This window comes from Terrapene carolina, unplaced genomic scaffold (assembly GCF_002925995.2).
Source record: "Terrapene carolina triunguis isolate 2854851 unplaced genomic scaffold, T_m_triunguis-2.0 Scaffold93, whole genome shotgun sequence".
Taxonomy (NCBI): domain Eukaryota; kingdom Metazoa; phylum Chordata; order Testudines; family Emydidae; genus Terrapene; species Terrapene triunguis.
The window spans coordinates 27,237,815-27,263,293 of NW_020664444.1; the positions used below are offsets into that span (position 1 = coordinate 27,237,815).

Below are 25,479 nucleotides of genomic sequence, written 5' to 3' on the forward strand. Positions count from 1 at the left end.
TAGATAGATAGATAGATAGATAGATAGATAGATAGATAGATAGATAGGAGCAACGGTCTCAAGTTGCAGTGGGAGAGGTCTAGGTTGGATATTAGGAAACACTATTTCACTAGGAGGGTGGTGAAGCACTGGATTGGGTTACCTAGGGAGGTGGTGGAATCTCCATTTTTAGAGGTTTTTAAGGCACGGCTTGACAAAGCTCTGGTTGGGATGATTTAGTTCAGTAGTTCTCCAACTTTTGTACTGGTGACTCCTTTCACATAGGAAGCCTCTGAGTGCGACCCCCCTTATAATTAAAAATACTTTTTTATATATTTAACACCATTATAATTGCTGGAGGCAAAGCGGGGTTTGGGGTGGAGGCTGACAGCTTGTGACACCCCATGTAATAACCTCGCAACCCCCTGAGGGGTCCTGACCCCCAGTTTGAGAACCCCTGATTTAGTTGGTGTTGGTCCTGCTTTGAGCAGGGGGTTGGACTAGATGACCTGCTGAGGTCTCTTCCAACCCTAATCTTCTACGATTCTAAGATTAGATAGATTAGATAATTATGTCTATATATAATCTATGGGTTTTGTGGTTATTTTACTGATGCATAAAAGGTTTCTAAGAGTTAAATCCTGCAATAAGCCACAGCAATGGTTGTAAACACAATGCAACTGCCTGCTGCTCATATAGATAATACAAGGAAACCACTATTTGCAGACTGCTTCAGCTCCCCTCTGGAGAAATCCATAAACTAATTAAAACCAGGGTCAGAGTCCCAGGTCAGAAAAAAGGTAGTTTGAATTGGATAAAATATGACAGGCACGCACACAGACTTGTGGGGGGTGGGGCTGTCCAAGGGGCAGCAGTTGCAGGAGGCATCCTGCCTCACCCAGCCTCAGTGCTTTGGGGGAGGGGGAGGAGGGAAGCGGTGCCTGAGTTAAGCAGAAGCCTGAGTTAACCTGTCAAGGAAAGGTTAAGTTTTGGCTAAGACATTATGCATTTAGGCTTTTGTTATTTTTAACTCGTTCTCTCTCCTTGCAATCTTCTATGGATAAATAATTCAACTCTCTTTTGAACACTGCTTTTACTAGCTGATCACAGCTCCTGGAAAGGATTCCATAGCAGAGATGAAATCCAGATGGACCTGCTGGAGATAAATATGTTTGGGTGAGATGGAGGTAAATATGGTTGGTAAACAGGGAGTGCTGTAGCTCGGGTGATCCAGTTTAAAAGTGGGGTGAACCACCCGATTCCATTCTCAGAGAAGTGTATGCAAACTGCACTTGAAATAAGTGCCCTCACACTTGAAAGAAGTGCCAACAGAGAGATTTAGAGAGATCACAGGTGCAGCTCATCCCTGAACTATAACAATTTGGAATCCCCTTCATCTATCACTGAAATGTAGCCATCTCTGGCATGAGACACAATAAGTGTTTTTCAGAAAACAGCAACTCATCAATGTCAGAGCCCAAGTGATGGGCGTTCTTCTATAAAAACAATTCATTGATAAGATAGAACAGATAGTGAAGAACAATACTATATGTTATCTACACTTCAGGGGCAAATAACATAAGCCTAAATATCCAGAATGTAATTACCTAAGTTGGAAATTGGTCAAGCTATGGTGACTAATGATTTTTTTCTTGTGAATTTTCATGAACACCTGAAGGGTATTTTGACTGTTGTGTTGCACCAAATTTTCTCCTTAAAGATCCCTGATCAGTGCAGTCCAAAAGATGTGTTATTTGAGTGAATTTCAGATCCTTCAGTCTCTGCTGTCAAAGGGGATGACACATACTGCTCAGATTTGAACTAACACTAATGGCCACTCAATTTGTCAAAGAGAAAAAAAAAATCCTGGGAGATGCAGATCGATGCTCACAGCTGAAAGTCACGCCCATATTTCATTTCCTTCCCATTCCCATTCTGATGGCTGTACCATCGAACTTTTGGAAGCTAAGACAGGAAAGACTTCATTCATCATGAAAATAACAACCATTAAACTTTACTTTATCTTGTCAATGAAGTATGTACTGGCCCATAACTGTGTGGGTTAATCAAGCATGATAGGAGCGAGAAACTGTCAAAGAACCCCAGTTTAGCAGTTGGATGAGGCAAATTCTCCCCAGTGAGTATAATTTGATGCATTTGCCGTATTGTTACAACACTAATCTCCCCTCATGTTGAAACTCTAAAAGCTGCAACTGTGGAAAAAATAAATCTATATAGCCACCCAAAGAAATATAGGTTAAGTGCATTGTAGGGAGCAATCATGTACTGTAGGAAGCTATCCTGCTTTGGCAGGAAGATGGACATAACAACGTCAAAGGACATTTCCCACTTCTAAGGCCAGATACACTAGTGTGGTGTATCTGCTTTGCTCCATGTTGTCAGTAGATTCTTGCTGTATAGTTGGCATAACTAGCCATGACAGGATCACCCCATTGTAAGGGGATACCCTAGTGGCATAGAGGTTCTTACAACATCTTTCCTCTTTGCTGTTTGCACACTTGGCATGGCTGGAGGAAAGGGATGTGGCAAGGATACCCCTTCACTGAGCTGATGTTTGGCTGTGGTTTCAGATTCTTAGGAACTAGCTCAGCATACAGAAGTGCCAGTATCAAGGCAATGCAAAGGTGAGTTTTGCAGCACCTCTCTATATCCTTGTCCTGACTTGTGCTACCAGTTCCTTGGTCACAGCTGAAGCCCCAACTCTAATACCACTTATGCAAGCCTGTGTGCCCTATAAGCCCATAGGTTTCGGTCTAGTGCCTTAAATTATAAAACGAGCATTAGACTGAAGAATAAACGTTCCTGGACTTAAATATGGGGCATGATAGGCTAGAAAATCTAAAGATATCTGAAAGTCACTTTGCCAGACTAGTGCATGTTCCTTACAGGCAGGTAACTCACAATGAAAAAGCAGCTATATTTCCAAAAGAGATAACAAGCACAAGGTAGGTAACAAAAATCCATCTATCTGCTAGCATAAACTTGCATGACCAGTTGTGGTAGCAATTACATACACCTCTACCTCGATATAACGCTGTCCTCAGGAGCCAAAAAATCTTACTGCGTTATAGGTGAAACTGCGTTATATCGAACTTGCTTTGATACACTGGAATGCACAGCCCTGCCCCCCGAAGCACTGCTTTACCACGTATATCCGAATTCGTGTTATATCGGGTCACGTTATATCGGGGTAGAGGTGTATTTCTTGAGTAATTAACCATTTGGGGAATTTTTCAAGGTTTTATTTCCAAAAGCTCCTAACTCATAAAAAAGAACCCCCTTATAGAAACAAAACTGTGTTTGCATATCTGTTAGAAATCCAGGTTTATTCTGTTTTAGTATCTGCTCAGTGTGTGAGTAGTGTGTTCATTATATAATCTCTGCTAACGAACTACTGGTAAGATGCCTGGGTGAAACATAAAATACAGCACATCATAATTTTTTAGAAATGCAATCTCCCAAATACCTGATATAACTATACAAAAGACAAAACGGTGTGTGCTGTGACTATATTATGCCTACCACTCAGAGACTCGTACACTTAAAAATCGATCCCCATATGTTGAAAAAAGGATCTTTAAGAATACCTACATATATAAACAAATTATTCCAAGTTATTTGCCTCAGACACATCTTGCAAATGCTGACACTTATGTAGAGGAGCACATAACATAATATTTATATTTTAACTTTTACATCTCATTTGAAAGATTGCACCTTCAACAATACAGTACCCTTTAATACAATCATGGAGTATATTGGTTCAGTGCCTACAAATAGGCAGAGGATTGACAAATATTATCATACAGTTTGTGGATAATTGATATTGAGAATATTAATTAAAGAACCCAAAGTATGACACTGGAAATCATGTCTGTATTTTGTTCCTATGAATATAATTATTGTTATACCCCAATGTGTTTATTGTGACATTGAAGCACTTATCTACATGTGCTCACTCAGTCAGTCCCAGCAGCTTGCTAACAGGGGTGTGAAGGTGCATGTGGATCAGGCCTGCTGACAGCAATTCTGGGCCCCAGGGCAGAACAGTTAATGGGCCCCTACACATGCACAAGAATCACAGAATATCAGGATTGGAAGGGACCTCAAGAGATCATCTAGTCCAACCCCCTGCTCAAAACAGGACCAATCCCCCAGACAGATTTTTTGCCCCAGATGCCTAAATGACCCCCTCAGGTTTTGAACTCACAACCCTGGGTTTAGCAGGCCAATGCTCAAACCACTGAGCTATCCCTCCCCCTGACAAGCTGCGCCCACGCATGACATTTGGGCAATGCTGCCAGCTCCGTTGCTGGTGCCCAGCGAGCTGCTGGCTGCAGTGCTGGGAGCGCTCTTCTGGAATGGCCAGGGCTTCCAAATGCCCACCTAGTAGGGTTGCCAACTGTCTAATCGCACAAATCCAAAGACCGATAGCCTACCCCCTACCCTGCCCCTTTCCTGAGAACACGCCCCATCCCACCCCTTCTCTGAGGCCCGACCCCCTGCTCACTCCATCCTCCCTCCCTCCATCGCTCGCTCTCCCCACCCTCACTCACTTTCACCAGGCTGGGGCAGGGAGTTGGGGTGTGGGAGGGGGTGCAGGCTCTGGGAGGGAGTTTGGGTGCTGGAGGAGGTCCAGGGGGAGGGCTTCGGGAGGGAGTTTGGGTGTGAGGTGAGGGCTCTAGGCTGGGGTAGGGGGTTAGGGTGCAGGAGGGAGTCAGGGGTCAGTGTTTACCTCAGGCAGCTCCCAAAAGCGACTGGCACAGCCCTGAGGGGGGGGTCTCCATGCGCCGCTGCGCGCAGTTCCCAGCCAATAGGAGCTGCGGAGTTGGCACTCGGGGCAGGGGCAGCGCATGGAGACCCCCCCTCAGGGGCCACAGGGACATGCTGGCCGCTTCCGGGAGCAGTGTGGAGCTGAGTGAGGGGGCAGGTCTGCCTTAGCCCTGCTGTGCTGCCGGCAGCAGCTGGGGGCCCCTGGGCCCTTTTAAATCGCTTGAGCCCCATGGCAATTGCCCCCCAACCCGTCAGCGGGCCTGTGTGTGATACTTTGAACAAGCACTACAAACTAGGTCATTATGTGGGCTTACATGTCTGATTGCTGATTTTTCCCAACCGGAGAAAAGATTAAAAGTGAGGAACACAAGACAAGAAGTTCATGAAAAAGCTTCAAATTATGTGGGAAATGCTTTTATCAACACAATTTCAGGAGCCTACATTAAGGTGTAAAAAAAATGACAATACTAAAAAGCAAGGTAACACATACTCTGTGTGACACCGAAATAAACTTGTCCCTAAAACACATGATAATATTCATAATAAGATTGAGCTTCTTTTTCAAGCATCATCATCCCTAAGGTTGTATTTGATATTTGATGCTTAATAGAGAAAACCGTGTTCCTTAGCCTGTGTCATAAGATTAATTTAAATATGCACAAAATCATTTATAACAAACCTTCTTTTATCCCCTCTGTCATACAACATATTGAACAGAAGAGTGAAATCTTCACGTGTATATAAAATATTCCAACTTATTGTTAGAAAAAAATGTTATTGTATGACCCAGTCAAGCCTTGTGCCTGTCTGGCTTGATTCACTGGGATGACATTTTATATAAAGATTAGCAACATTGAAGGAAGCTTTCCATTTTCATCACTTGGACAGACACATATTCACATGAATTAAAAAAAACAACTAAGAAAAGTTTCTAGAAGAGCCTGAGGAATTTCAGACTAGTACTTCCCAAATTATTATAAACAGGTCAATAATTATATGTCAAATTGAGAACAGTTATTTTATTTTTGTTGTGCTGGGGGGGGAGTATGATACATTCACTAAAAAATAAACAGCTTACTTCTGTTTGCCCCACTTTTTAGCAAAATCTCAATAATGAGCTCTCAAATGTGGAAAATAAGTTCCACTGTATTTCAGCACTGAAGAGTGTCTCAGCCAATTGTGGCAACCTGCCTTTATTGATCATACGTGTTCACTTTTTGTTTGTATTTTTTGATGGGCCAATAGGAACAAAGATATTAGTTTGGAAAGCAAATGGTTATAGCAAAAGTATCCAAGCCAAATAGAACAAATAATTATTGTCAGTAAATCCATTTCTGTGCTATTTTTTTTGTAGTTGAAAGGTGTTAATGATTTGACATAACTCACGGTAAATAAATTTTTTGGCAAAGCTGCTGAATTAAGCACTGGAAAAGGGATGGGCGGGGGGAATCTCTTTGAAAAGCATTGCCCAGAACACTCCTCCCCCCATTTCTACACATGACTCTTCTGTCATTAGTCTACAATATTGTACCCTTTTGTTAAATCAACAGCAAGGACATCATTTTTAGGTGATTTCCTAATTAGATTCCTTTATAGAAAAGGGGGAACCATAACACAGTTATAATTTGCTCTCTACTCTCAACAAATTGTGGAACTGACAACAGAAACAATCCTGAAGTAAGCTGTATTATGATAATACCAAAGAGCAGCTCATGCTTGACAGAGGGAGCATCCTTCCTACCTTCCCTGCAACTACATCATCCAGGGCAAAATTGTCCCTATGATTAGTTCATTCACTGCTATACTAACGCTGCACAAAGCCAGAAGAGAATAATCATGTCCTAGCAGGTATATTCTCTGGTACATGCAGCATCAGTTTACATATTGCTACTATAGTTCATCATTTAGGTTCTGATCCTGCAACTCGTTGCATGCAAATGGAATGCTGTGCCTACAAGGAGCCACATTGAAGTCAACAGATCTCTGCCCAAGTGCATCAGTTTGCCCAACAATAAGCCTCAATCCTGCAATGAACTTTGTGAGAATGGCCCCATGAAACCCTGTAGAGGCCACAGAAAGTCATTAGGACTGCATGCCATTGCAGGAGTCCACCCACAGAGAGCAGCTTGCAACATTAGGGCTTACATGCATTCTAGTATTTGACAGTAAAAGAAAGGATCAAAAGCTCACGCACTTACCATTCGTATAAGGGTTGACTGTCTTTTTATTTGTCATTACACGTGCTGTCGCGTTATTTACCTATGCACATAGAAAATTAAATTAGTAAATGTTATAGAGAGAGTCTGTGGTACTATTAAATGCATGCATTATTACTGCTATTAGTCATATAAAAATAAAATGCAATTTAATTTTTAAAAGGCAGTAGGTGCATAACAAAATCATACTATATATAATTACATTTACTTTCATAACCATTTAAACTTACAAATCATTTCAATAAAGCAACATCATATCATTTAAACTTTAATAAAGACACATTAAAAGCAAATTAAAAAGGTACTGCATAATTTAAGATTTAAGAGCATGCTTATATTCCATGATAACACTGAAACAATAAATATTTAAAAAAAATATCTTTTATATGAAGGAACATGCAGTGGAGTAGAGGGGGAAGAGACAAGGTACAAGGAAACAAATAAAATGTCAAAAAAAGGGACAAACGAATTTTAGCAGTGTGCAACATAACCCTTTAGAAGAGAAGTACCATTGGAAAAGCAACATCTAGCATTCAACACTTGGAACAAGAGCCTTTTTCATTGCAAGAATTAACAAAATCATTCAAGCTTTAAAATCACAGCTAACAAAAGGATAAAAAGAGGGTGCATTATTTAACACAATATGGAGTTAACAATCTGAGTAAGATGTGCACGAAGTCATATCCTCAATCCAATCAGTGCCTCCCAGGCTTGCTTAAAACGTACACTCAATTACAGGCGTACCAATATAGAAAAAAATATAGCATCAAGAAAACTTAATACAACAAGTCAAAAAAATTCACGTGGTATATCAGCGCTAAATACGTGAAACGGCAGATGGACTTCTCCACTTACCATTCAGCACCATCGCCAGCATGGGTATGTATACAGTTACCATGGTTACTGAGAGTTTGGTGAGGGCCCTAAGCGCTACCGTCGAAGGGGGAAAATGAAAAGGCAAAATATGCAACATCTTACTCAAAAGACGACAGCATTTTCAATTGGTATTTTTTCTTTCTCTCTTTTTTTTTTATTCTAACAAATATGACTCTGAGGCAGTGTTGAAGGGGACCCAGTGGTACCAAAAATATTTGGGTTTGTTTTCTGATGGGGATGGATGGATCAGGCCAACCAGGAAATCTAGCCTGGTGGTTACTCTGAAATGAAACTTCCAAACCAATTGATTTGGTTGTTGTTCTTTTGTTTTACTATTGTCTCTTTTTATATCTTTTGGATGCTATAATCTCCCAATCTGAGTTATTTTGAAAGCCACTGTGGATCCCACATCAACCCTGCATCAAAAAGAAAAAAACCCGACCTTTTGTTTGTTTTTGTTTTTGATTTTTTTGTTTGTTGTTTTTTTGGAATTTACTGCACCCATTGATTTACAAAACATAGAAAATAATAACTTCAAAATATTAAAGCTTTCATTTTGTCTCATTTCTGTCATCCACCTTAGAGCAATAATGATAATAATAATAATAATAATAATCACAAAAGAAATAATAATAAAAAAAACCCAAGTAAGGCCAGATTATCTCTTTATATATAAATATATATATAAACAATGGGAAGGGGAAAGGGGAGCACACAAAAGACACCAATGATGCATCTGAAACAACAAATGAGAGTGAAGCAGACATTTATAAAAAAGATGAAAAGGAAAATATTTTGAACATGCACCTCGATTTTACGGCCCTCTACCACGGTGCCGTGTAATTTCTCCCTCGCCCTGTCCGCATCAGCACTATTTTCGAAAGTTACGAAACCAAATCCCTGCATGCAGGAGGGAGAAGGGGGGAAAACAACATGCACATTATTATTTCAGTCAATGACCACTTGTTTGCTTATGTTCTCTCGCTTTAATTTAATATTTTCTTGTTCTTGCTTCATTTCTGTAACATGCAAATTAGAAAAATTATAATCATACTGAGATGTGCAATAAATAAGCGACAAATGTGAACAAGTTTTTTTTTTCTCTTTCATCAGTTAGATAACACCCCCTGAAGAATTCAAAGAATGATACCAAAGATACCTTTCTCAATGTCACTACAGAGGAAAATAAATCTAACAAAAAAATGAAATCAAAATCAAATTTACAGTGTCTTCACATAGAAAAAATGAAATAATGAGAAAAGAAAGTGGACCACTTTTTAATGACATGCAGATAGTCTCAACAAAATAAAAAAAACGTGGGCACAAAATTCAACACTGAATGCCAATATACTCTAAAACATTGCCTACTTAGTCATGCTGTTGTGATTGTAAGAAACATTTTTCCCATGCAACACTAGGGTTATTTAAACTTTTGTCAAACTGTATAGCCTTTACTTATTTTTTTATAAAAAAACAAAAAAACAAAAAAGAAAAGAAAAAGAAAAGAAAAGAAAACCACCAACAAAAGTGGTACTTTTATAACTAAGCATAAACTTTCTGGTTTTCAAAAGATCAAACAAAATCACATGATGTGAATAGAAAGAAACTTTGATAAAGTAATAAAAATGCAAACATTTTGAATAAGTTTAACTGCTTCATTCGGTATTATTTTTGACATACAGTACATGCAACTGAGACTGTTTACTCTACCTACTCCCATGTTAGTGGGATAGAGTTATGCAACTTTGAGATATTATCATGAAAAAAACTAACCACTAAATACTTCAACACCAAAGGAAGACATGTGTATGTCTTTTCTGCTGCATACTAGTTCTTTGACTATTCTAAGCACTTAACATTCTTATATTAGACTAAACAAAGACTTCCAAGCTTGCTAGCATTCTTTTTTTTTTTGTTGTGCTGAAGCAGATACATACGATTTTAAACTTGGAAAAATTAAAATGCTTCATCTACCACTGACATTGTTGCTAAAATAACTTTAAAAATGACATTTCATTATTTAAAAAACAAAACAAACATTTATACATCATGATCAGAAAATGTACTCCAACCCTTTGAAACAATTCAAATATTGCCAATGCTATGCTTTTACATGTCACCTTCTATAATTTAAGGCCAATTATCCCAATAGAAAAGCACTAACCATGCTCAGTGTTTCAAGTCAACAAGCATGTGCAAAACATACATGATCCTTTATTAAGGACTGTTCCCATTCCAAGTTCTTCTGCTGTATATAAAAGAAATCCTGTCCCAGCCACACACAATTTTCATCCTCATTCACAAAGAATTCTCAGAACAACTTTTTTTGTGCAGTGCTCATCTTTGTTAGGCCTGGTCTACACCTAAAAATTAGATCAATATAACTATGTCTCCCAGGGGTGTGACACAGTTAGGTCAACTTAACTCATACTGTAGATGCAGCTAGCTAACACCTCTTGGAGAGGTGGATTAACTACATTGATGAGAAAAAACATTCCATCAATGTAAGAAGTGTCTGCACTATGGCACTATCGCGCACAGTGGCAGCACCGTAGCTGTGACGCTGTAGCATAGACATGCCTTTAGGCACTTCAAGCAAGAGACGTTATACTTCCACACACCTCTGCCCCTGGCCAGGTCCCCACCACTGTGTTAATAACACACAACATAAACCGTGATGGACAAACTTTATAAAGCCAATCTTGATATAAAAATATATCTATAATTCTGCTAACTAAAGCTGCATCCACTTCCTCAACCAGGGTAACATTATTTCTGAGGGAAACATGGAGTCTCTGTGGCAACATTGCTTCTATGCATAACTTAGTCACCTTCTCCCTCTCCGCCTGGTCCAGTCTATTGTTTAATTTTGCAGTCAATGTCTATCCAACCCAGTAACTCCTTCCCAGCAATCTAACCTATCACTACTTGCCCTGTATTAGCAAAAAGGGTCTGTGGATTAGGAAAGGGGAGGGGCAGAATGTTAAGGGTTTTTTGAGGGGGGGGAGGGAGATATTCAACCCGGCAAAAAAAAATTTTAGCTAAACAGGAACAAACACAAACCATTCAGAATATCACACATACAAAACCAAAATAGTGAATTAATGTGTGAAAAAACATTTAGAAACTATTGGAAATTATCTTTTAAAAGTGGAGATTGGTATTCCTTTTATCTATTCAAGCCATAGATTTATTTATTCTTGTGCATTATGTAGGGAAGTGTGTGTATGTACATGTGTGTATAGCAGTAATGTATGGGTGCAATTTTCCATCCTCTTCTAATTAATTCTCAAACAACATACTGGCTACTTTCAATTGCTATTTACCCACCCATTAAACCTCCGATGTTGGAATAGCTCTGTAAACAAACTCTTAAATTCAAGTGCCACTGAGAAAATTCCTTAGCAGAACCTTATCACTGCAGCCACTGAACCAGTGACCTAAAGCTCACATAATAGTGTAAGTTACTCTAATATTGTCTAACTGTTTGTTCACCTCTCTCCTCCAAGCAGAATAGTCATCTTCCCTGAGTGGCAAGAACTGAAAATTTGGTATGAGTTCTAAGACTGTTAATTATGACCTAGAATTCTAAAAACAGTCTCCTGAGTAAGCCCATTTGCTCGTAGCACCAGTGTGCATTCCAGATTTTTTTTAAATACTGGGAATAAAAGAAACACCCAAAATAAAATATCATAAAGAAAAAAGCACCTTTAGTTAATATTAAGGTGGAGCTACAAGCTAACTAAAGACAAAATATCCAAACATTTAGGAATGTGTGGCAGCTGTCATTTTGAATTCCTTACATTTATTTTTTCTTATGCATTAACATTACTTAAACAAAGCTTTTATACACTTTTTACACTCATATTTTAATTTACAGAAACTTTATCGGATAATAACTTTTATTCATCAGGTGCATAGAGCTCTCTCTCACACACACACACGCATGCACACACTTTTACATATCTATGTACATTCCACACTCAGCATAATTGCAACTAAACAAATATTTATTATTGTACTAATCCATAATATGAGCTGTCAAATGCTCAGATACATTAAAGGACACTGAAGGAAAAACAAACAAACAAACAAACAAACAAAAAACCCTGTACTTGACCATTAACCAAGTTTTAAATGGCAATGCACAGTCTTGTTTTTGATTGGGGAGATGGTTGGGAGTTTTTGTTTGTTTGTTTGTTTTGAAGGGCTAACGGGCCTTATATTATGGACAAATGAGCACATACATGTTTGTAAAATCATTAAATAATTTACAAATATAGAAAGATGGTGTTCGTTGTTGTTAGAGTACTTTTACATCTCTAGAATAAAATCTTACCTTAGCAGCTCTGCAATCATCCCTAAAGGACAAAACCAATTTGCAGCAGCTGTGGAGAGTTACTGAAACCCAGAGCCTCAACCGGTTAGTTAAGGAAGCATGTTCAAGGTTAAAATGCTAGAGCAACGTTACAATGAGTCTGCTTCTGACTGATATAAACTGAATTGCCCTCACAGGATTGGAGTGGGAAACTCGTGAGTTCCCTCAGATTGCCTTCTCTGAGCTTATGTTTCCACTTTATGGCAAAGCACTCCTCACTTAACGTTGTAGTTATGTTCCTGAAAAATGTGACTTTAAGTGAAACGATGTTAAGCAAATCTAATTTCCCCATAAAAATTAATGTAATTAGGGCGGGGTTAGGTTCCAGGGGAAATTTTTTTGCCAGACAAAAGGCATTATATACATTTTAAACAATTTAAAACAAGCAATTTAATACACCCTACAGGTATAAGTTTTAAATAATTTTAAAGAAACAATTTAATAATACAATCATCACTGCTGAGTATGAAGCTTGCTTGAGGTGGTGGAGTCAGAGAGTGGAAGAGGATGGATTGTCCGGCTGCTCCTCTTGCTGTTCTTGCAAGCACAGGCACTGACTTTGCCGGGGGCAGGGGGCTCAGCCCTTGGCCCATCCACCCCACCCTTTCCCCCAAGTCCCCACCCTTGACCCGCCTCTTCTCCCCCCTCACCTCCTCCCCCTTTACTTCGCATGCTGCATCCTCGCTCCTCCCCCTTCCCTCCCCCCTTTCTGAATGCTGCAAGCCAGCTGATTGCGGTGGGCAGGAGGCAGAGGAGGGAGAGGGGAGGCATGCTGCATCCTCGCTCCTCCCCCCTCCCTCCTGCCCGGGGCAATTAGCTGGCTTGCGGCGTTTAGGAGGCAGGAGGGTGGGGGGAGGAGCGAGGACTTGGCACGCAGGCTCCCCCTCCGCCTCCCCCGCTTCCTGCCTGGGGCAATCAGCTGGTTTGCAGTGTTCAGGAGGCAAGGGAGCGAGGGGGAGCCTGCGTGCCGAAAGCCAGCTGATTGCTGCGGGAAGATGGAGGGGGAAGGCGCTGATCCACGGGGTCTGCCAGTGGGCAGGAGGTGCTGGGGGGGAGGGTAGGGAGGCTGCCAGCTGTAGAGAAAGCAGGCAGCCAAACAATGTAAGAGTGGAGCATTGCACAACTTTAAATGAGCATGTTCCCTAATTGATCAGCAATGAAACAACGTTAACCGGGACGACTTTAAGTGAGGATTTACTGTCAATTGGGGGTGGTGGGCAGTTTGAGCACTGCTTTGGAGGAAAATTGCTATTCTCTGTTTATCTGCATTAGTACTCATGTTTTCTGGATTTGAATTGTTTCGTGTCATGTAAGCCGCAGTTTACAGAAGTACCCATGCTCAATTCCTGTCTAACTGCAAAAGGTGATTTGATGTGCTTGTTAACCGAATTACTGGCATCTACTCTTTTAATCGCGGACAGAGAGGGTGCTAAGGAAACTGAGCCTTGTGAGACCCTCTCCAAGAGCTTTTTTATAGAGTAGGACAGTGGGAGGTTTGCATGGCACAGATGCCAACCCCTACTGTAGACATGCTGCACCAGTGTAAAAGCTGACTTGAGCTGGTGCAGCACCCATCCAATAAGGTTCTGCATTGGTGCAGATATATTGGTACAAAAAAAGTCCAATGTATAAAAGCCCTTAGGGTGAGAGGGTAAATATACTGACCATACTCATTTAAGCCTTGAACTTACTCCTGAAACCACCAAACAAAGATGCCTATTGTGCTGTTTGTTCTGAAATTTTAAATCTATCTGCTAGGAACAAGTCTTAGACAACCAGTTTCTTTCACAAAGACTCCTGAACAGCCATCAGATAAGTATAACAGATTTCAGTCACTAACAACTTGAGCCCAATTTGAATTGGCAACCTAAAGTTAAAAGGCCCTGCATTCCTGTATTGGCTTAAAATCACCAAACTTTTGAGTGATACCGTTCCCCAGCATCTTTGTTGTTTTACAAAATAGGCAGTAAATATTCTAATTGGGTGAGGGGGATGTCAGTTTATGAATGACAAAGCAACTCAAACAGGTTTTGGAGTTTAAGGCCTATGATGATTGCATCATTTTATATGGAAGAAAAGGTGACCGTTTTAAATTTAGAATTGAAAATGCTGACACATTAGGAGAGGGATTAGCAGAAGAATTATAATGTATCTGACATACTAAAAGAGAAAAAGGCTTCCATCAGTAATACTGAATCATATGTAGGAGGGGAAGAATTATTACAAGTCGAATATATAGGGGGACAAAGATTAGAATGAGTCTGACATAAGGGGAGGAGAGTTACCATGCATATGACGTAAACATAGAAAATTATAGTGCGACTGATCTGGGTAAGATTTATGGGGAAATGACTGTTGTTTTGCACCATGTAATGTAAATTATCGAAGCATAACAATCTTATTTTTTTATTTCTTAAGTACCCAATAAATCAGGCTATAAATTTAAAGCAAAGTAACTTTCAGGAGAACTAAAATAAATTTACAATACAGTACATTGTCTTTATAGGTAGAAATACTAAAATAAATTGTATTCAAAGGGTTGGTGCATTGAAGTTTTTAACTAACCAGGAAAACATCTGCACATCAATAATCTGGAATAATCACATATTTTATTGAGTAATTACTCAAGAGGATATTAGATTATATTACCAACTTTCATTTCAATAGCAGAAAATACCTATTCTAGCAAATGATGTGCTTATTTTTCTGCAAATATGACTCATTTTATAAAATGAGCAAGGTAATTATCACTGGAGGATAAAGAATCAGCCTAGACAATATATGATTATATTTAAAAGCCGAAAGCAAAATTCCCATTGAACTTTGACAGTTTATAGTAGTTATAATTTTTCCTTTCAAAGGATTTAAAATGAGTCCACTGAATTTCTTGCTGTTTGGGAAACTGACAAAAGGCTTCAAAAGGTGTTTCCATTCAAGTGGATTTTTAAGATGCATTTATTACACCAGTGCAGTTGTTTTCTCTTAATCTTATCAAATACTAAAAATCAATTAACTGATTCTTCTGGTGAATTAAACTGCTTACCTTTGAGCCTCGCTCATTAAAAATAATTTCAACATCTAAGATTTTACCAAATTGCTGAAAAGAAATAGAAAAATCACATGAACATAAGAAAATCTGAAAACATCATAACAGAGATGTAGCAAAGATATTTCATAGTATTAGAAGATTTAGTACCTCATATATAGAAAGATATTAAACTACAGGCCAGTCAAGCAATAAAAAAATGACAAACTGAAGAGTAGCTGAATCAAATGCATGTTGTGATGAGCCTGATACATAGCTAAAACTGCACCACTACTATTCTGCATAATCAATAACAGCAATTAAAATATAGTAGCACCTGCTGACTGTGAACCACGCTATGGTTAAACTCATATCACAGTGCCGTTAAAGAGAAAAGTTGGTGAGGTAATATCTTTTATTGGACCAACTTTTGTTGGTAAGAGAGACAAGTTTGTGACCGTACACAGAGCTCTTCTTCAGGCCTGAAAAAGAGCTCTGTATGAGCTTAAAAGCTTGTCTTTCTCACCATAAGAGGTTGGTCCAATAAAAGACATTACCTCACCCACTTTGTCTCTCTAATACCCCAGGACCAACAGGGCTACAAAAACACTGCATATCACAGTGAAGTGAAAGTCCCAACATTTTACTTACTTTTTAATGGCTTTTCAGTCCTCTTATAATGATGTTTCAGTATACGTAATATCCCACTGTGCAACTCCCCTTGGAGTGCAGCAATCACCACCCACCAGACAGGTATTAATTGTTGCATTTAAAGGTGATTATCACCTCCCACTCATCCTCAGAGGAATATTAGCCCCTTGGTCTTGTTCTAGTTGCTCCCAGTGAAATGAAGAGGAATAAGGACATATTTGCTACAGCTTCTTCTGGCTGTGAGTAAAGATACAGGGTGAAATCCAGGCTTTATTTAAAAATCAAATGGGAATTCTGTTATTGATTTCAGTGGAACCAGTATTTTACCCATATCTTCTAAAAGGATACACCACAGCTTCCAGTGCCCCCTCAAAGAAGATAAAGAGAGACACCTCCTCCAGTGCTGAGTTTTTCCCAAACAAGCCCTGTCCTACCTTAGTGAAACTCTGTTACTTGTGCGTGGGAATAAACCGTACATCTTATAATAATAATTACTATTATTATTGGTGTTATCATAGCCCTAGACACTGTCCAAACACGCAAAAACGCACAGGTTCTGTCCCAAAGAAAGAAGTTTCACTATACCTGCTTTGGTAAAGGGAATGAATGCTAACCCTGGGCAGTATTTAGTATGGATAAGTCAGAAAAATTTTTGATGCAACACGTTTTATGATGTGACACTTTCCAGTACATCACTCAATGTGTCATATTCTCCTATTTCATGTGTCACTAACATGTCATGTGAAGCAGTGTAACTCTGGTGAGGCAATGTAAGTGACAAACAATATACTACAATGGAAAGACAAAACAATGCAGGCAGAAGCAGAATAACCTAGTGAGTGTACAATATATTACAGAAATTAGACTCTACTCCAGTCTACTAAGTACCTTAAGATATGGTAAATACATCCATGACAAGAAAGATAGAGTTCCTTTTATCATTTTAACTTTTTAGAAAAATCAGCACACTCTTGTTATCCTTTGCCTTACCCCCCCAGTTACATTTATCCTCCAAGTAACAAATGTATTAACCGCTATTGTTAGCTTATAAGCAGACAATTGTCTAATGTTTAAACTATAATTGGTGTATATATAAAGCCAGGTGAAGTTGGAAAAACAAAACCCAAACTAGTAAACAAGCCTGCTCTCCTCAACTCATGCGCCTAAAAAGAAATCATGTTCATAACAGGATCAAGGTGCAAAGGATGGTTTCAATATCAGGCTTCATTTCAGAAACTTCACTAGAATTCGCAATGATAGGAATTTGAATTTCCCATCAGTTTAGAAACTCAGATTTCTCTGCACTGTCCAGGTTGGTTTAACAATGAACAACTGAAAAACTGAATTTGCTGTTTTTTTTAGGAATCTTTTTGTCTCAGATTGCAACTGGGAGGCTTAATGCAGCTATAGCTCCAATAGTGTTACTGTTACCAAGTTGTATAGAAGCTGGGGAATTCCTGCAATCTTCCAATTTGAAAGTAAGATTTATTTGAGTTTTCTGAATCCTAAAAACTTGGAATGAAAAACACAAATTAAATTTAGTTTGTGTACAGTTGGATTTTAACACACACAAAACAACTCTTGTATTTTGTGCATTTAGAAACAGAATCCACCTGCTTTCTGAGTTGTTTTATTTAAATTTAATTTTATCTGATTAACATACATTTATCCTAGGGAGTTCTCATATGTCATCAGATGCTTTACAATTTTGTGCTCTGAAATGTATGGCATCAGATACACCTTTGTATTTGGTGGGGGGAGAGTTGCTAGGGCAATTCCGATATGTTTATGTGAAAATATCCTTTTTTCTCCACTATCATGTCAGGATTTAGTTCTTAGTAGATATTTAAGTAGTTACTTCTTCTGCTCCATTAGACTGTTAAAAAAAACAAACTAGAAGATAAATTCATTATACTATATAATGAATTTAAGTCAATTACCTGACATATTTTGTTCCTTCTTGTCTTTTAATGGGACTCTGTTATTAAGTGGGACTCTATATCATATATTAAATAAAACTCATACACAATATAAATATATGTGTGTGTGTGTGTGTGTGTGTATTATATTTTCATACCCACATAAAATAACTGCAGGTTCAAACTCTAGTACAATATCCTGCTCCAGCATAAGGGTATCTGTGAGTTATTTATGTTTATTAAGATGATATGAATAGGTGCAAAAAAAGGCAGGTCCAGTACTGGAGTATCATCTGGCCATGTACAATTCTTTGTGAAAGGAGGCTAATAATAATGCAGTTGTTAGGCCAAGTAATGCCTATTTTTTACTGCTATGCTTTTAAAGATCCACAACCCCTGGTGTGGAATTCAAGGTGAACAGAAGACTTCACAAGAGAGTATGTAAGTGTGTAATAAGTTAAGCCAGTATTAATTACTTGCTTTCTTAGAGTACGAAAAGATATGATATTCTGGAGATCTACCATCACATTATAGCTCTGTAGAGTACATATAGTATTGTTTCTCCTTACAAGTAGGATAAGCAAGTCAGGGAATTAGTTATGAGTAATGGGGGGGGAAGGGTCTTACAATGGAAAGCATTATGTAATCTTAACTTTAGGTATTGCTGCTAGCTCCACCTATAATGTAAAGGTAATGCTTCTTTTAAAATGTGACAATAATAAGCATGCAAACAAAAATATAATACTTACCCCAAACATTTGTCTGAGATCTGGATCTCGAAATCTGAAGGGTATATTTGAGACATGCAGCCGTTTCGGCTGTGATTTGTTTTCTGTGTTTTCAGAGGATTGTGTCTGTTGCTGGCCGTCAGTCTGTGCTGCATCATCTGTCTGCTAAAAGAATTAAAGCAAAATAAAGTAAAACATGCTCTAAGTATTGCTCTAGTTTTAGATATAAAAATAGTGGTGGGTTTAACTCTCAGGCAAGACACACAACTGAAAAGGAAAGAAGGAATCATTCAAACAATAATGTAAAAGAAAATCCGAAGTTAGAGATGTGAAATATCTGTTAATTCACCTAGTCCATTGTTACATCTATTTCAACATCATAGAACTTGGAAAGGAACAAGCAGTATGGGGAAGAAGAATGTAAACAATTATGTTACATTTTTAAATGTTTTTAAATAAATGAAGAATAAATATTTATCTCTGAATTAAAACATTGTGGAAACACCTTTATCCTCCATCACTGTTTTCCGAAGGAAATTGAAGCATCATGGCCAGAAAACAGCCTAGCAGTAATAGCACATTATAAACCAGAGTAGAACTTGGACCTTTATGCAGAGGCCAATAAGGACTTTCACTCAACTCCAAGAGGGAGGAAACACATCATGCCATACTTGCCATTTCATAAGCAGTTAATGGGCTTTGGAGGGTAACTTTATCTAGAGGAACAGTCACTATTACTGAAAGGCCTTGAATGTTCAAGGGAAGCAATGTAACACGTTTCAATAATGCCCAAGATAAAGATGAAACCCAGAAATTAACTTCTGAAGAGTTTCACATAGGACCAAGAACATGTAGTGTTCATCAATGGCATGTCTATGGGAATTCTATACTGCAGTTTTTAAATGAGATCTTACATTTGGATTACATCACAGTTGAAGTTTGTTTCAGTTTAAAAAACCTAATTAGGAATTAAAAAAAATATTATTCAAACACATTGAATTATTAATAGCATATCAGTCAACTGAAAATTAAAATTTATCATCTTTAGTCAAACAATACTTGGGAGAAATCTCTGTGCATTTCTTTGATGACAACATATAGGGCCTAATTAATCACTCTGTAGCATATGTATATGCACAAGTAGAAGCATTTATGAATGTGTGTGTAAGTTAGAAGCTTAATTTTTATATACATATAGATTCACACAAGAACACAAGGTTAGAAAAGGGAAGAGGAAAGACAATGCAGCAGGAGAAAAATGGAAGGATGCAAATAGAAAGACCTTTAATTTCCCCTTCTCTTTCACTTCCTTTCCTGTCACATGCCTCTTCTATATGTTCCCTTTGCTAGTTTTTCAGTTGTCTTCTACTGTTGCTGTTTAACTACTATTTCTCATGTATACACTTTTTTTAAATATTAAAAAGTATCCCACTTCCAGCTAGCAACACCAAACTCATCTCTCATGGCTTGAGTGTCAGCAGGCTGTATTTCATTGGTTGAAATTTTAACTGTGATGGACAATAGTTTTTAATCGTGAGAAAAGCAAACGTATCATGCTGTTTAACCAATAGGTAAAACAGGCTGTAACAGGGCAATCTGCCCCTTTAAGGGCCAGAAGACTTGGGACCAGCCAGCCCTGTTTGCAAGCAGAGCACCTTTAAGAACATGTTTGGGCTCAGTGGAAGGGATTATAACAGGGGTCAGGTGATTCCTATAAAGCACTGAAAGAGCTCAGCTGGAGCTACAGGAAGCAGAGTGGTGAGAGACATGAGGAAAGGCCTCTGGGTCCCTACAACCTACTTTGGTCAAGGCATACCTTGTTTCAGTGTTACGTTGTGAATTTTTGTTTGAAGACAAAACTGTGCCCTGAAGTAAGGGCCTGAATAGACACTCTGCGTGGCATTTAATCTTTCCTAGGCTGGGGAAACAAGCCAACAGGCCTACACAGGTACTCAGATAGCATGATTAGGAGGGAGGTAAAAGAACCTGAATAGAATAGAATACAATGTACAATTACGTTGAGGTTTGCAAGTAACAGAGTTACTTTTAATTTCATAATGTTCACCATCACCACATTCTTCTTAACTGCCTTCAACTCTTAAACTAAGTGTAAATAAAATCTCCAAGTTCATCTCCTTGTATTTTCTTTACTTCTGTACAAAAGAAAAACCTTCCAGAAAATAACCAGACAGGAAGACAGAGGCATATTGTGTGCAATTTTTCTTTTTTAAAGTCTCGCAATACCCTCAGAATATATGCAACAAAAAAAAAAAGACTCTGCAAGGCTGCACCCTGCACCTGCATGGAGCCCCACTGTATGCAGTCACTTCTGGCACTGTGGCCTAAATGGACATGACAGACAATGGGCTGGATAGAGGAAGTATTGTTAACTGAGGCACAGAGAGATCAAGTGAATCTCTCTCAGGGTATGCGCAGTGTGCCCAGCCATTTGATAGTATCATCATCAGCCAGGTGAAGAGCCAGTAGCCTGCTGTCAAAGTAAGTCAGTGGGCCCTCGTCAAGCATATGTGACAGTCTGAAGTTGACCGCATCTACATTGTGGGTCATTAGAGAAACCCCATTTGAAGAGATTAGCCGCACAATTGCCCTGTCCTGTCCAAAACCAGTTCTGGGATGACCACAGGTGTCTTGGCAAGTCAGAACCTGGTGGGCAGATGTTTGGATTGGTGACGAGACAGTGATTAACGACTGTCATCACTGACAATTTGTTATGCCAAGCAGATTCCACCATCATGTCCTGTGGTGGTGTAAGTGACCATAAAGGGCGTCTAGAAGACAGGCGAACTGGCAAGATAGTTGAAAAGGTCTGAGTACAGAAGCAAGTTGCTCTTCTCATGGATAATGGCCAGGAGCAGGGTGGAGGCCCCCACATGGCAAATATGGGGTCGTGCTATGTTACTAAGTATTGGCAGCAATGGCAACGGAGTTGCATGTAAAGTCCCGGTAACAATGCACATAGCTTTGTTAAGCTCTACATCGACCAGCCTTGCGTGAGATGAGCAACACCAGACAGAAGCATAGTATTCTGCTGTTGACTAGTAGAGGGCACGTGCTGACGATCTAAGTGTCCGGATGCTTGCATTCCAGGTTGAGCCACCCAGTTTTCTGAGCAAGTTGTTCCGAGAGCTAACTTTGGCCGCTGTCTTCTTCAAGTGGTTGCGGTACATCAATGACCTATCCAACGTCATGCTGAGGTAAACCGGATGTGAGTTATGCTGCAAGTGTTGGCCATTTAAGAAAATATGTAACTCATGGCTTGCGCTTGCATTATGCAGATGAAATACGCTAGAAACCATCTTACAAAAGCTTGGCTGCAGGTGCCATCGAGTACTGTAGTGTGCCATGAGCTTTGTATCGTTGTTCAGGGCCTTGTCAATTTCTGAGAAGGACTGAGCTTGCTAGCTGCAGCAGATTAAAAAAAAAAAATTTAATGGCAATATCCCATCTCCTAGAACTGGAAGGGACCTTGACAGGTCATCGAGTCCAGCCCCCTGCCTTCACTAGCAGGACCAAGTACTGATTTTGCCCCAGATCCCCAAGTGGCCCCCTCAAGGATTGAACTCACAACCCTGGGTTTAGCAGGCCAGTGCTCAAACCACTGAGCTATCCCTCCCCCCAATGTCGGCATAGATAAATTTGCATGAGCGTGCTGCTGGCAAATCGCTGATGTACACATTGAACAGTATTGGTGAAAGAACTGAACCTCGAGGAAGACTATTAATCTGACACTTCCAGGAACTGCAGGGGTCGCCCATGTGTACTCAGAGGCACCTGTTTTGGAGGAAAAGCTCTACTACTTCGACCACCCAACGTAGGGCAACTCAAGAGGGGTTACATAGTAGGACTCTGTGCCAAACTGTCATAAGTGGTGGTCAAGTGTATTAATACGGCTCCTGTCTTTAGATTTTGTTGAAAAACATTTTTGACAAATGTGGCCAAGACTTAAACTCAGGCACTATGTCCTTTCCTGAACTCTGTGTGGTCAACCTGAAAGACATCGTCCAACTCCAGAGTAATTTGTTGGAGGATCAAGCACTCAAACACCTTAAAACACCCTGACAGCAAGGATATTGGGTAGTAACTCGCCATGCTATGGGGGTCCTTGCCTGGCTTGAGAATGGCAATAATCTTTGCTTGACGCCAAGTGCATGGTAGCTTGGGTCAAGTGAATGACCCAAGTTCACACAGCTTTAACTGTTGTTTAGCATATTGTTTTGTAGTTTTCATATATTCTGAGGATACTTCAAATATTCAAGTGTATTTCACATGGGTGCAGGGATGTGTTTACAACAGTTAATTGCAGGATTGGGACCTTGGACTGTTAAGCATGGACTGACTCTTACTATGTGTTTGTATAGCATCTAGCACATTGGGGTCCCCATTTCAGAGCTTCTAGGTACTATTGTAATACAATGCAAATAAAATAATACCATCAAATTGCATATTTTGTCTGTGTGCACAGCCTTACACAGTTTCATTAACTAAGTAATAATCTCTCTCTCTTTCCCTGTTAGTCTCCTATCAAGTGTGATTTGGGCTCACTGTTTTGAAACAACATACACAAAACTTAAGAACAAAACTGGGCAATGTGGCCTCGCCTCCTCTAGACAGGGGCGGCTCTAGGCACCAGCAAAGCAAGCAGGTGCTTGGGGCAGCCCATTTGCAGGAGCAGCAGGGATCCAGCATGGGAGCTGAGAACCAACAGGGGGCCCTGGGAGCTGTATTTCCTTGGTTAGCTCCCTGCCTATAGAGCCAGCCCTGGAGCAGGGAAAGAACTACATTTCCCAGCATTCCCTTGGCCACTACCAACAGGAAAGAGGAGGAGGGAGTGAGGAAGCTGAGACCTCACGTTGCAGCCTGCTGTGAATGGAGAGCTCCACTGTGAGTAGGGATACCATATTTTAACATTCAAAAAATAGGACACTCCATGGGGAGGGAGGGTAACCCCACCCTGCCACCATCCACTCCCTCCGACTACCCCCCACAGAAACCCCAACCCATCCAACCCCCCTGCTCCCTGATCATCCCCTCCTGGGACCCCTGCCCCAACTGCCCCCCAGGACTCCACCCCCTATCTAAGCCCTACTGGTCCTTGTCCCCTGATTGCCCCCTCCCGGAACCCCACCCCCATCTAAGCCTCCCTTCTCCTTGTCCCCAACTGCCCCCTCCTGAGACCCCCCCCAACTTACCCCCTAGGACCCCACCCCCTACCTGTCCCCTGACAAACCCCTGGGACTCCCATGCCTATCCAACTGCTGCCTGTCCCCTGACTGCCCCCCCCAAACCCCTGAACCATCTAACCCCCCCTTCTCCTTGTCCCTTGACTGCCCCCCCAGAACCCCCTACCCCTTCTCCAACCCCCCAGCCCCCTTACCGTGCCACTCAGACCAGCGTGTCTGGCTTCGCGCAGTGCCAGACACGCTGCTGCATACATGCTGCCGTGCTCCCCTGCGGAGCCACAGCCCCCCCCAGCACCTGCCTTCCAGATTTGAACACCTCAAAATTCAGGAATGCTCAAGCTCAGTTTGGTCAGCTGTTACTTCATTTCTCCCAAATCAAATATACTGATCCACTGTAACTTGCTGTAGAAAAAATAGAATAAAATTGAGCAAGAAATGCTTCCCAGTGGTTATTAGGACTGGAATTGCTATTTTCAACAGCCATTGCCTTTTGTTTATTTGTTTGTTTGTTTAAAAGGAAGACAGTGATATTGCATTGGCAAATTCCCCGTAGAAAGAAAGAGTGGAACAAAAGAATAATAAAGGCACCTCAACTTTTCCTCATTTATGTAGGACAGTCTTATAATATGCATCCAGATATCCTCCAATCACACAAGCTGAAAATTGTTCCACTTTACTGCAGTTCTGTAACCATATGGGAACCAATCCTGTCGGTGTTCTGTGCACATCCAAAATTCCTGCTGAATGACCCGCCCTGGTAGCGAGTTACCAGTGACCCAGGGCTGCGGCGGAAGGAGGGTGCAGGGCGGGGGGGGAGAGCCCAGGGCTGGGGCGGCAGGAGGTGTGTGTGTGGGGCAATGGTAGGGTGGTAGGGGGGAGCTCAGAGCTGGGGCGGCAGGGCGTGTGTGGGGGGGAGAGTCCAGGGCTGGGGCGGCAGAGGGGTGCGGGTCGGGGGGGGGGGGGGCCCAGGGCAGGGGGGGGGGGGGGGGGGGGGGGGGCCAGGGTTGGGGCTGCTGGGGTCGTGTCAAGGGGGACTTGGGCTGGATGTTTTGAAGCAAAATATTCAAAACTTAGGGGCGGCAAAAGACCTAGAGCCGGCCCTGCCTCTAGATCCATTTTGCTTTCCTCCCCGATTGTCTAATTCTTTCTTGAAAGATGTTCAAGATTGCAGCTTCAATTTCTGTCTTTGGTAGTTCCATCCACATGTTAATTCCAAGCCTTGTTCTCATAAAGAAAATACAACCAAATCCTAGGCCATGTTTACACTACCAAAATGTGTTCTTACAGCAATGTAGCTAACTTGTTTTAACACTGTACCTCCACTATACCTATGGTTGAGCTAGACTAGATACATAGAATTTTACAGGACATACTATCTTGCTGTAAAAACACACCATTTTGGGTAGTGAAGACTTCACCCTAAACTCCTTACAAAATGTGTTGGCACCATGTGTACAATGGGTACTCAAACTAATACCTAGGGGTAAAAACACTGAGTGAAATCCTGGCCTCACTGAAGTCAATGGTGTCCCCCACATTATTTTCAATGTGGGGATGATTTCACCCATTGTCTAAGTTTGGTAGGTGAGCATCATCATGATGTACACAAATGCAGGAGCCAGTTCTACAAAATATAGAAAACTCCTTATGAAGCATTTTCTAGTGGTCTGAGCAAGTGACCACTAACAAACTCTGACACTGACTGTCCATAG

General features: G+C 40.5%; 1 protein-coding gene across 8 annotated transcripts in view; it reads right to left on the bottom strand.

The window, feature by feature from the left end:
* RBFOX1 (RNA binding fox-1 homolog 1) overlaps window positions 1-25,479 on the bottom strand; it is a 216,483-nt gene that overhangs the window by 131,066 nt on the left and 59,938 nt on the right. For all 8 annotated transcript variants that reach the window (XM_026650660.2, XM_026650665.2, XM_026650657.2 and 5 more), the window contains exons 3-6: window positions 18,588-18,731; window positions 15,287-15,340; window positions 8,673-8,765; window positions 6,972-7,032 (exon numbers count right to left, since the gene is read on the bottom strand). In XM_026650660.2, coding sequence (XP_026506445.1) covers window positions 6,972-7,032; window positions 8,673-8,765; window positions 15,287-15,340; window positions 18,588-18,731 — 352 coding nt within the window. The remainder of the gene's footprint in view (window positions 1-6,971; window positions 7,033-8,672; window positions 8,766-15,286; window positions 15,341-18,587; window positions 18,732-25,479) is intronic.